The sequence below is a fragment of the Erythrolamprus reginae genome, chromosome 9 (assembly GCF_031021105.1).
Source record: "Erythrolamprus reginae isolate rEryReg1 chromosome 9, rEryReg1.hap1, whole genome shotgun sequence".
Classification (NCBI taxonomy): domain Eukaryota; kingdom Metazoa; phylum Chordata; class Lepidosauria; order Squamata; family Dipsadidae; genus Erythrolamprus; species Erythrolamprus reginae.
In genome coordinates, this window is record NC_091958.1 from 705,378 (window position 1) to 717,971 (window position 12,594).

A 12,594-nucleotide genomic window follows, 5' to 3' on the forward strand; every position below is an offset into this window, starting at 1 on the left:
CCTAGAGACTTCCATGGGCCCTGGAGGAAACGGGTGGCCCTCAGGTCCCTGGGACTCTCCTCCACCAGCTGCCCGCAGAATCTCCACCGGTGGCCAGGGAAGGCACCTGGGGGTCTCTGCCTGCCTTCGGCTTCAGGGCACGCAGGCTGGTCCAGCTGGAGTTGGCAAGGCAGCGGCTGGAAGGGAGCCCGGCCTCTGGGGTGCAGCCCCACCTGCCAGCCAGTGGTGCTCCTCCTGCCCCTTACTGACCATACAGCTCGGCCAGGCGCTGGAACCGTGGGCCCCATTCGCGGATGTAGTCGTAGTCCTGGTCTTCGTCTCCCAGGCTGGACAGGATGGAGCTGAGGGACCCGCTGGCCGAACAGGCCCCCTCATAGTCATAGATGAGGGCCGTGTCGTAGGGGGGGGACGCTGGGGTCACTGTCGGCTGCCTCCAGGCCCTGCGCAGGAGATGGAGCAGGAAGGTAGAATCCTAGGGCCAGAAGGGACCCGAGAGGTCTTCTAGTCCGGCCCCCTACTCCAGGCAGGAGCCCACCCAATGAAGATCTCCAGAGGCAAAACACCCACAACCGCCAGCCAAGGGGATCAACAAGGCAGGTTTAGGATAGGCCAGGCGGGGGTCCCCCCCGCCCCCTCCCCCCCGACCTCCTCGCCACTTTTCACCTCATTGATGAAGTCCTCGATGTGGGAGGGGCAGGGCTGCAGGTGCTGGGGCCAGGCGTAGCTGTGGGAGGCCTCCCTCCTCCGAAAGGGCTTCCCGCGGGGGGTCGGGGGCCGAAAGAGGTCGGGGTCACGGAGCTGGGAGAGGTCGTAGGTGTCCTGCAGGCAGAGATGGGGGCCCCGGCCATCACCACCCTGTAGCTCAGAGGTGGGGAAAGGGACCGGCCCCACGGCAGCCCCACCGCTGGTCTCACCTGGTCCTCCTCGCCTCCCCCCTGCTCATCATAGTTGACGATGTTGTCGCGCAGGTCGTCCTGCCAGGCGCCCAGCAGCCCCTTGCGCAGAGCCTGTCGCCGGGAGTGCTCCAGTCCGGCCACCAGCAGCACCAGCACTGCCCAGAGAAGGCGGGTCAGAGGCCCCTGTGTCCCCCCCCACCAGTGTCCAAGCGCTCAGGGCAGCCAGCCACACTGCCCCCTCCCCGGGCTGCCCACAGCTCTTCCTCTCAAGACCCCCCCTGCCCAAGAAGCCTGGGGATTTGCACCTGGCCAATGCAGCCCCCACCCCCAAATAACTCTCTCACACACAACACACGCACACAGCTGCAGGAAAATGGGGAGGGCACACAGGAGGGGCTTCCTCTTTGCAGCAGGGAGGCAGAAACATCCCCCCCCGCCCCAAGTGCCCAAGAATAGGACATGCCCCCATTGGATTGGCAGTTCCACCCCCCTCCCAGCACTGAACCTCCAGCCCCTCCCACCAACGCTCTTCCCGCTTCCTTTTGTGGCCACTAGGGGGCAGCAGGCTTGGCTTGGCCATCAGGCACTTACACAGAAGTACGAGGGCGCTGCAGAGGATGGCCAGCAAGGCGCCCCAGCTGAGGCCTGCCCTGGCCCCCAGCGTGGCAGCTGCCTGAGCCCCACAGGGGCCCCACTGGCTGCAGGCACAGACGGAGACATTCAGCAGCTGCTCTCGCACACGTGGCGGGACCCCGGAGTCTCGGACGAGCAGTGGCAGGACGTGGAGGCCCTCGGCCACGTCCACGGGAGGCTGCAGCAGCACGTGGGTGTCTGGAGTGGGGAGTCAAAGGACGGAAGTGGTCTCAACACAAGGACAAACTGCCCAGGGCCCCTCCCGCCACCCAAGAGCTCCAGGCCTCACTTTCCAGAGGTTTTCAGAGCTTTTGTCCTCAGCTTGGGGTCTGGCAAAGTCGGGGCCCTGGCAGGCTCCAGCTGGACTGAGGCCAACTCTTGCCCCCATTAAAGGTTTCCAAGTGGGAAGGGGGTTCTGCCAGGAAGCCTGGTCAAGGCTCCTTGCGAGGCCTGGGCTGAGCTGCCCCCCCATCCCAGGCGCGATCCCAGGACCCCCGATTACCGTTGGGGTGGCTGAGAGTCCAGTTGTGGGCACCGCCAAGGCCCAGAAGGAAATGGAAGGGCGCTGCATGGGGTGCCAAGTCCTGGTCAGTGGCGCTCAGGACTAAGGTGCCCCCTTCTCGGCACAGCAACCCCGTGGTGGGGAAGAGGGAGGGCGCATGGTCGTTGACTTCCAGCACCTCCACAGAGAGGGTCCCGGTGGCTGTGAGGGGAGGGGTCCCTGAGAGAGAGAGAGAGGAGATGTGGGTCCAGTTGACCTTGGCGGTGTCTTCCACGCAGGGGGGGGGGCGGGCAAAGGGTGGGCTTCTCTCTCACCAATGGCTGCCCGGCCTGGCTAAGGACCCTCCCAGGGTCGGGTCAGCAGGATTTTTGAGCAGGGCTCCTTGCTTGCTCTCTCCCCCTCCTCCCACCCTCCGCTCGCCCACTCACCATCATCAACAGCCAGGATCTGCGTGATGTACCAGCCGCCCAGGAAGGTGGACCGCGCGGGTACTTTCTGCTGGACTTCCACGTGGCCAGATTGGGGGTCCACCCGCAGCCAACTGGCCAACTCGGAGACCGGCAGCAGGTACCTGGGGAGAGGAGAGGGGTTCAGGGACACAGGCATGTGCACCCTCCCACCCCCCAAGTGCAGGGCTTCCTTCTCACAGAGCAAAGGACCAACCCCCCCCCCAATGGCCGGATCTCCCGGGAGATTCCTCCGAGATCCCAGATGCCTCTGGAAAGCGAGTGGGGTGCAGGGCGGATCCAGAGGCCAGGAAACGCAGCCTGGAAGGGACCCCCATCCTGTGGGATTCTGCAGGGTTTGCTTTTAGGGATGGCGTTTTATTTATTATTTAGATTTGTATGCCGCCCCCCTCCGCAGACTCGGGGCGGAACTGAGGACTAGAGACTTCATTCTTACAACAGGAAGGAAACGGGGGTTGCACTTGCTGGATTTTACCCCGAATTCCAAACCCCGGGCAGGCCGAGCACCTGCACCTGCGCCCGACCTCCACCAGCCGGCTTGGATTTTGCTCACCTGAGCTGCTGAGCTTGCTGGGTGTCGGGGTCCCTGGCACGCAAGAGGGTGATTTCGGTGCCAGCGGCCGCCCCTTCATTCACCCTCCCCCTGCAGGGGTTGTCCAGGAAGGAGGGGGGCTCGTTGCCATCCGTCACCTGGAGCTGCACCGTGGCCAAGGCGTGGGCAGCTTTGGGGGCGGAGGGGTGGAGGGGGCTTTGGTTCTGCACAGAGACCAGCAGCTCATAACGGCTCTGCTCCTCGTAGTCCAGGGCCTGGCAAGCGGGAGAGAGAGAGAGAGAGAGAGAGATGGGGAGACATGGGGGGGGGGGCGCCAGCGCTCCTGGGGCACTACTGCTACCCCCTCCCTTTGTGCCCTGCCCCCCGCTCGCCTCCTTTGGCTGCTGCCTCCTGCCCACGGCTGCCACCTGCTGCAAGAAAGCTCTCTGTCCTTGGCCATTCCCTCCCCCCCTGGAAGGTGGAAGCAGCTGTCGGTCAGCCACTGGCCCTTGACAGGCAGGGAAGATGCAGGGTGAGTCCCTCCTGGGCCCACCTGGAGACTGCCCCTCCCCCATTCGTTGCCCCTGCGCTGAGCAGAGCCTGGCCCTTACCTTGACCATAGAGATGACCCCCTCGTTGGTCATGGGGTCAGGGTGGATGGAGAAAGCCCCTCGAGGGTCCCCCTCCAGGATGGTGAACTTGGCCAGCCAGTTGGGGGAGCCTGGCTGGTCCTTGTCCTCCACCGTCACCCGTCCAACCTCCACGCCCAGCTGGTTCTCGGGGGCCTCCAGGTGGAACTGCAAGGGAAGGGAGGAGGCAGCGTGAAAAGGGGGGGTGAGCAAACCATGGAGGAGACCCCCCCTCTTCATCCTGCTCCTCCCGTGGGGCAGCGAAAGGGGGCAGGAAAGGAGGCCTGTTTGCTAGCCAGCTCGCCCACCCACCCACCTGTTCCAGACTGGAGGGGTTCAGGTGGGGCCAGGTGGGGCAGCCGCTGCTGTGCATGGCCCATACAAAGACAGGTGTGAGTTGAACCTGTCAACCAAGCGGGAATTCTGCAGACATTTGAGTCCACAAAGAATTGGGCCGCTTAGAAATGGGACTAATAAATAAATCAACAAATTGCAGGGCAGTGCTAACCTCTAGCACAGTGTTTCCCAACCTTTTTTGAGCCGCGGCACATTATTCATGTTTTCAAAATTCTGGGGAACACTGAACGGGGGGGGGGGGGGGGGGGGGGTAAAGAAAAGTTTGGACAAAAAAAATATCTCTTCCTCCATTTCACTCTATTTCTACCTCCCTCTTTCTCTCTTCCTTCCTTCCCTTCTTTCTCTCCATCCCTCTTTCTTTCTTCCTCTCTTTTTTGCTCTTTCTCTCTCCCTCCTTCCCTCCCTCTATGTCTTTCCCTCTCCCTCCTTCCCCCTTTCTTTCTCTCTCTCTTGCTTTCTTTCCCTCTCTTTCTCTTGCTTTCTTTCTCTCTCATTCTCTCTCCCCTCCTTTTTCTCTCTCTCTCTTTCTCTCTCGTTCACCACGCCAGCAACAGAGAGAAAAAGAAAGAGCGAGAGAGAGCCGGAGAGAGAGTGGAGTGCGCAGCAGCCATCAGCTTCCTCGCCCTCCCAGACGTCCCCAGCGCCCGGCCTCGCGCCGCCTCCCGTTAGCCCGGCCGACTTTTCCCTGCTGCCGTTTTCTCTTCATGGCGCAAAGCCACACAGTCCCGGACTCCCGGATCGCTCGCTTCTCCGGCCAGCGCAGCGCTTTCCTGGGCAGATGGCTTTGCTGACCAGAGAAGCGAGCGATCCGGGAGTCCGGGACTGTGTGGCTTTGCGCCATGAAGAGAAAACGGCAGCAGGGAAAAGTCGGCCGTTTTCTCTTCATGGCGCAAAGCCACACAGTCCCGGACTCCTGGATTGCTCGCCCCAAGGCAGGAGGCGGCGGCGGAGGAGAGGGGGCGGATTGCGCCCCAAAGCTTGAGGCGGCAGCGGAGAGTGAGCGGATCGGGCGGGCAATGGGACAGGACGGAGAAGCCAGGGGCGCGTTTGGCCGGAGGCACCGTGGGGAGGCAGGGGCAGCCGTGGCTCCCTTTACTCCTACTGCCGCACCTCCCTGCCCCTGCCTCCTTTTTCCCGCCTTCCTTCTTTGGGACCCAGCAGGAGAACGCCGGATACGGCGGTCCGGCACCGGCAGCGCCCCGCCCAGCTGGAGCTTCCTAGGGGCGCCGCGGCACACCTGACCGGTTGGGAAACGCTGCTCTAGCAGCAGGGGATGATCAGCCCTGGTTCACCTGTACAGGTGGGCCAGTCCAAGGTTGCTCCCATCCCCTTCATCCCATGATGCTGGGGGTGGGGGGGCTCAGGAACCTCGCCTGGCACCGCTTGGAGGGGACGCCCAAGGAAGGGAGTTGTGCAGGGGGTGGGGGATAATAACGCCCCCAGGCGGAGGGGCTGCTCTCCCCACCTCATCCGACGTGAATTCAGGGGGGTTGTCGTTGACATCTTCCACATAAATGGATGCTGTCGCGGTGGTGGTCAGACCTTCTCCAGCCATGTCAGCCACTTGGAGTGTCAGGTTGTAGCTGCCCGTCACCTACACAGGGAGGGGCCAGAAAGTGGTAGCTGCCCCAGGGGTTTGCAGTAATGTCCTGGGTGGTTTGAGCACCTGCTCCTGTGCTTGGTGGCCAAGGTGAACCTTGTGATGCCTCTTGAAGGAAGCGGCTGAACCACCACAGGGAGTTTGGCAAAGCAAGTGAGAGAAAATGTCGTGTTTTGTCAACTAGATGTTTTGAACACTGTTTTCTGTGGCCCTTTAATGATCAGATAAATCCAAACCTTGTTGCTAAAAATACAGCAATAACACTCAGTGAGTGATTTGACTTTTGTGGGATGACCGGGGAACATTTTGCAAATATTTGGGACGGGCACTGTAATTGGGATCTCCCCCTCCCTCCCCCCTTTCCCTCCCCATTTCGCGCCAGCTCCTCCCTCCTCTGGGGCCAGAAGCTGCCTCTGGACACGAGGGGGAAGGAGACGTCCCTACCTCGCGGTCCAGCCCATCTGCAGCCACGTGGATCTCCCCCGAGAGCTCATGGATGGCAAACAGCTCCGCCCCTTCTGGGCCCAGGATGGAGTAGCGGAGCACCGCGTTGTCCGTCTCGGGGTCGTCAGCATCTGTGGCTTCGGCCTTCAACACAAACGTCCCTGAAAAGCACAGAGGACTTTTAGGGCAGCCATGCCTCTCGCCACTGAAACCTCCCGAGGGACTCTTCTTCCGAAAGAGCTTTCGCACCCACCACCACCACCACCACCACCGTGTTTGCTCCGCCATGGGATCCAGCCCCACACGTGAATGCGGTAACTAAGGGAGAGCCAAGGAATGGGGGTCACCGCTGTATCATTTGTGCTTCCAAGGGCAGCCGGGACTTGCACAGGCAGAGCTGCTTTCATGCCTTTGTGCAAACGGGGGAATTAAATAGAAAGATGGTTGGTTCAGGGCTACTCAGCTACAGAGGGGCACTGTCTGTTTGTTTGTGTTTGTTCCTTCCTTCCTTCCTCCCTAACCTCCCTCCTTCCTTCTTTCTTTCCTTCCTTCCTCCCCCCTTCCTTACTCATCTTTCCTTCTGCCATCCTTATTTCTTTTCTTCCTTCCTTCTCCCATCTTCCCTTCCCTTCCTTCCTTCCTTCCTTCCTTCATTCATTCACTCATTCACTCATTCATTCACTCATTCACTCATTCATTCACTCATTCATTCATTCATTCACTCATTCATATATTGAATTTATATGCCACCCCTCTCTGAGGACTTGGGGTGGCTTACAACATATAAAACCAACAGAATGCAATAGATAAATACAATTATTTACACTAAACAAACAATCTAAAATCCCCAGACAGGTTAAAATCAATCTTACACATTCAGACAGGATCCAATTGCCCCAAGCCTGGCGACATAAATGAGTCTTAACTCTTACAGAAGGCGAGGAGATTGAGGGCAGTGGAAATCTCCAGGGGAGCTGATTCCAGAGGGCCGGGCCCTCCACAGAGAAGGCTCTTCCCCTCGGCCCCACCAAGCGACATTGTCTAGTTGACGGAACCTGGAGAAAGCCGGCTCTGTGGGACCTGACCGGTCGCTGGGACTCATGGGGCAGGAGGCTGTCCTGCAGGCAGTCTGGCCCGATGCCATGTAGGGCTCCGTAGGTCATGGCCAACACTATGAACACAGCATGCACCCCATCTCTGAATGAGAGCGGTGACAAGGAATCAGGCAGAAGGAGAGACGGTGCTGCAGAATCAGCCCCGCCCAGAGCGAGGGGCAGGTCTGGGGTGCCCACCTGGCTTGGCCCCCTCCACCACCTGCCCCATGAAGACGTCCTGCCGGAACACTGGCCGGTTGTCATTCTGGTCCAGGACGAGGATCTCCAAGTCGGTGGGCTCTTCCAGAGGGACCCCGCCCAGGTCGAGGGCAAAAGCCTTGAGCTGGTTGTGGGGAGAAGAGAAGGAGGCCCATCTCAGCTGGGGGAGGCCGCCTCTGCCCCCCTGAGGAGACCTGGGGCAGCTTAGGGGGCAAGCAAGGCAATCCTGGAGGGCTTGACGGAGGTAGGTGGGGCTTCCGCCTCCTCCCTTCGGATGGGACTGAGTGGGGGAGGGGCAGGACCCAAACACTATCAAAGTCCAGGCCTTCCCTTACCCGAAAGCGGTCGTGTTTTTCCCGATCCAGCACAGTGTTGAGGTAGACTTTGCCACTCCGATTATCGATGGAGAAGATGTCCTTGGGGTCTTCATCCACCCCGGGACCCTTAATGCTGTAGACCACGACCCCCGGCTGCTGCTTGTCTGACTTAATCTGCAGAGAGGGAAGTGGGGGGGTGAGAGAAGGCCTCCCCCAAACTCTTTCCCCCTCTACCCCTCCCCTGAAGCTGGAGAAGGCCGGCATCCCACCAGCCTTGGGGCAGCAGGGGCTCCCGACTATTGTCCAGGGGCAACTATACAGCTGCAGTTTCAGCCAAAGTTTTTCCAGCTGTTCCTCCAGAGGTCAAGAATGAAGATGGGACTTGTGGCGTGCAGAAGGTGGCCCTCTGGGGAACTTATGGCTCTCCTCTGGAATTTGTCGGGGAGTGGGATCCCCTGGGCATGGGGGCTCAGTGACAGGAGGCCTGGGGAGCAGCAGACCCATAAGCCTGCCTCGCCACCCCCTCCTCTAAGAGAGGACCCAGGTCGGAGGGCTGGCACAGCAGCAGCCAAAGAAGAGCTGTCCCTCCCTCCTCAAATCTCAGCTCCCCCCTCCGGCTATCTCTCGCACCCACCTGGACCAGAAGGTAGGGCAGTCGCCTGTAGTTCTCAGGTAGGCTGATGGGGGGGATGACCCAGGCCCGCTTGACCCTCCGGGGGGCCGGACGGATGCTGTGAGAGGCCATCGCTCTGGCCCCACAGGGCTCCTTCTGGGAAGGGAAAGAAAAGGCTGGTCAAGATTGATTGATTTGGATTTGTATCCCGGCCCTAAGGACTTACAACATGTAAAAACAATACAATTGTAAAATCCAATAATAACTAAAACAACCAGGCTAAAACCCCAATTTTATTTAAAAACAGTCATTCCAATCCGCCAACATACTTTCTGTTCAACATCCATCCATCCATAGGCAGGGGCTGATGGCTACTGTACCCAGGCCTGGTGGCACAAATGAGTCTTAGACCCTTACGGAAGGCCAGGCGGGTGGGGGCAGTACAGATCTCCAGGGGAGCTGATTCCAGAGGGCCGGGCCCCCCACAGAGAAGGCTCTTACCGTAGGCCCCGCCAAGCGACATTGTCATGGCGGCCATGGAAGAGCCGCTGAGTCGTCCGTCCGTCCTTTGTGTGGGGACGGGGGGGGGGGAGAAGGAGGGGGGCTGGGTCGGCCTGCATTGGTGCAAAGCCAGAAGGAATCCAGAGGCCGTTTCTCTTAGCCAGACGTCTGAGAAACAAAAGGAGGTTGATGCCTTCGGACAGGTGCGGCCAGAGTTTCTGTGGGTTTTTTCCCCTGTTGCTGCTGCTGCTATATCGCCCCCTCCCTCCCCTCCCTCCCTGCTCTGCCCCACAGCAGGGATTAATCCCCAGACAGGGCCCATTTGGCCAGCAGCTGTGCAAAGAACGGCTGGGAGCTCTCCTGGGTCAGACCAGGGAGGGGGCCGACTTTCACGGCTGGGGGAGACAGAGAGGGTCATGGCTGCTTCTTCTGGAACCAGGCAGGTGAGGAGCGTCAATCAGCCTGGCAGAGTCCCTGAAGGGCCCCCGGGTTCCTTCCCTCTCTGGGTCGATGCACTTTCCTTCCCTTAAGGACAGCAGAGCAACATTGGGGGAAGAGCCTTCTCTGTGGTGGCCCCAGCTCTCTGGAATCAGCTCCCCCTGGAGATTCACACTGCCCCCACCCTCCTCGCCTTCCGCAAGAGTCTTAAGTCTCATCTATGCCGCCAGGCTTGGGGCAATTAGACCCTAGCTCCCTGGCCAATGAATGTTACGTATGATTGTTGTTTGAGTGGCTATGGTTGGTTTTTCTTAATAATAGTGGCTTTTATAGACCAGTACATTTAGTTTTTAAATTAATTGGATTTAGATTATTATATTGTATTCTTCTTTTTTATGTGTTGTACGGCACCCCAAGTCTTCGGAGAGAAGAGGCATATAAAGCCAATTAAATAAATAAATAAATTGGGGAAGAAAACCTATCGCAAGTTTGGCGGAGAGAATATTGCTTGTGATGCTGGGGGGATGAGGGGGTCCAGCCAAGAAGCCCAGCGGGGGGGGGGGCTGGGCTGCTCCTCTTCCCCCCCCAGCCCTGCCTTGCGTGGGATTCCTCCACCGAGCCTCATCCCAGGGGAGCGGCTGGGACATCCGGCATTCCTTCCCCGGCTGTTTGGGAGCCTGCCGGCCTCTGGCCTTTCCCACGTGGGGCCAGCCCCGTCTCCAGGCCCTCTGGGTGACCCTCGCGGGCCGCAGGAGCCTTTCCTGGAGCCCGTCTTCAAGAAGCTCCTTCCTGCCCATGAGCCCATTTTAATTAAAAGCCCTGACGGTGTAATAATGTTGAAAGCCTGACCAAAGCCTGAACTATGGAGGAGGATCCCTCAGGGAGGTCACGAGACGTCCAAGAAGACGTGGGAACTCTCTGATCTCATCCCGTTTTGTAGTGCAGAGGCTGCAGCCGAGGAGGGGGCCATTTCCTGCTACCCCCTAACCTCAGAGGGGGGGGTGCATTGCTGTCTGCAGGCCTTGCAGGGATGGGTGCCCCCCCCCCCGAGATGGTCTCAAAGCCTTTGGGGCTCGGAGGGGCCCATGCAGGTCTCAAGGTCCTCCAGGGCTTGGATCCGTCTGGCAGGCTGCTCCCTTTGCTGAGCTTTTGCAGGCTCCCCCCCCCCCCGAGGCTACTCAAAGTGGGGGGGGAACTCTTTTTCCCCGGATGGCCGGCCTTCGAACGGACCCCTCCTGGCCCAGCTATGAATTCCTCCCCGGCAGGTGGCGGAACAAATGCAGGAGCTGCTGATGGAAGAATGCGGCCTCCCCACAAGGCACGGCAGGGCTGGGGGTGGGGGGCAGCAGGCCGCCTTCTCCAAGTTGGCGCCCTTCGGAGCTGCCCAGTTGATGGGAAATGCCAGCCAGCAGATTAAATGCCCCCCTCCCAGGAAAAACCACGGGTTTAGTTGGGGGAGGGGGCTTGCCACCTTGCACAGGTCAGTTTGAAATGTGGGGATGGGCTCAACCCAGTTGAAGACTCTGGACTTGTGGGGAGGGGAGATGACCTCTGCCCTTCCTTGGCCTGCCCTCCCCTCCTTGCAATCCCCAGCCCCCCTCAGTTACGCTTTGCAGCAAAGCAGGTCTAATGCAAGCCACATGCAGCCCACTGCCCCAGCCCCCCAGCCCAGGGCCCGCATTCTTCTGCTCCCAGCTGCCTCCCGCCCGACATTCCAGGCTGGTCTTGTCTTGGGGCAGCTGGCAGACGGGGGTGGGTGATGGGGGTGCCTCCTTCCCTCCCTGGGCAAAGAGCCAAAGGGCTGCCTAGCTGGGACAAAGGCCAGCTGTTTTGCCCCGTCTCCACCTCAAAGGAGCCGCACTGTTGCCCCACAGATGAGGGCCGGGAAGAGAAAGGGACGTCTGGATCTTTGGAAGGGAGGGGGGGCTCCCTCACTGCCCCTAATGCAGGGAAGCCTTCACAAGGGGGGGAGGGGGCCCCTCGGTGTGGTACCCAGAAACCAGAAAAACTGGACAGGCTGACACACATGCGTGCCCATTGACCCCTCTGCCTTCCACGTTTCCTGCCTGGGGGAGAGATCCAGGTGAGACCCCTGGCATCATTGATTGACTGATTGGATGGGTGGGTTGGATTTCTATGCCGCCCTTCTCCGCAGGGCGGCTTACAAAAGTGAGCATAAAACACATTACAAATACAGCAAGAATAACCTAAAACTAATATTAAAGCCCCAAAGATATAAAAACTAGGCATTCCCATTCCTTCAACTACAATCACGCAATCCCATCTTCGACTGGAGTGAGAAGTTAAGCTCAATGGCCCCCTTCCCTGACTTCAAAAGAAAGTTCATGGAAAGCACTTTTAAAGGGGGCCACGTCTTGGTGAGCCCACGCAAAGGCCTTGAGCGGGGCTGCCATCCTGGCCCAGTGCAGATGTTGCCACCGCTTGGATCCCCTGGCAACGGGCTCTCCTGCAGGGGCTTCTCTCGCAGATCAGCCCCAAGAGCTGGAGGAGAGGCACAGACTCTTCCCCCAACAGGTCCTGCAGCATGGGCTCTGTAGTCCAAAGCAGCTGCTGCTGAGGATCCCCTCCCCTTGGCAGAAGAGAACGCTCCAGAGTGGCTGGGACCCTCAGGATCCTGAACGGAGTGGGGGGTGAAGGGAGGAAGGGCGGACTCTCCACCTCCGGTCTCCGCAGTAGATCCTTGGCTGGATCCCTTCTGAGAGCCGGGAGATCCACCCTCCCTCCTCTTAAGAGAAAGCCCCCCCGAATGGCTGGGTTCCCTCTCCTGGGGACAGGGCGGGGCTGCAGGGCCCCCAAAGAAGCCAGACCCATCCAGCGAGGAAGGCCCTCAGCCCCACCTGGCCCGGCTTACCTGGGCGGTGAGGGTGGCCAGGAGGCAGGTGCTGAGCCAGAAGAAGGGGAGCATCGTGGGGGGACGCCTGGTCGGCCGTTGCGGGAGCCCTGCTCGCTTTGCTCCTCTCCAAGGGGGCCGAGGCAGCTGTGCCTGGGACGGGGGCTAAAATAGCCTCGGCCAGCCGGCTGTGACAGACAGCACATGTGTTGGGGCCGGTCCAGAGGCTGGGAGGGAGGGCCGGATGGGCTGAGCTGAGTGGGCGAGTGGGCAGGGAATCCAGCAGAAAGGGGGATGAGTAGGAACCTCAACAACTGCCGCCCACAGACATCCTCCTTCTTATGGAACTACATTTCATCCATCCATCTATCTATCTATCTATCTATCTATCTATCTATCTATCTTATCTATCTATCTATCTCTATCTATCTATCTATCTATCTATCTATCTATCTATCTATCTTATCTATCTATCTTATCTATCTATCTAATCTATCTATC

General features: G+C 59.5%; 1 protein-coding gene across 1 annotated transcript; it reads right to left on the minus strand.

Annotated features, from left to right (window-relative positions):
• Positions 1–151: 151 nt before the first annotated feature.
• CDH15 (cadherin 15) lies at positions 152–12,299 on the minus strand. Its single transcript, XM_070761763.1, is given in 17 exon segments — positions 152–406; positions 408–440; positions 664–819; positions 915–1,051; positions 1,488–1,727; positions 2,032–2,250; positions 2,460–2,602; positions 3,052–3,305; positions 3,642–3,827; positions 5,482–5,610; positions 6,061–6,221; positions 7,353–7,497; positions 7,709–7,864; positions 8,325–8,459; positions 12,115–12,177; positions 12,179–12,274; positions 12,276–12,299. Coding segments are annotated over 17 exon segments (2,442 nt in total). The 3' UTR covers positions 152–241.
• Positions 12,300–12,594: the final 295 nt, after the last annotated feature.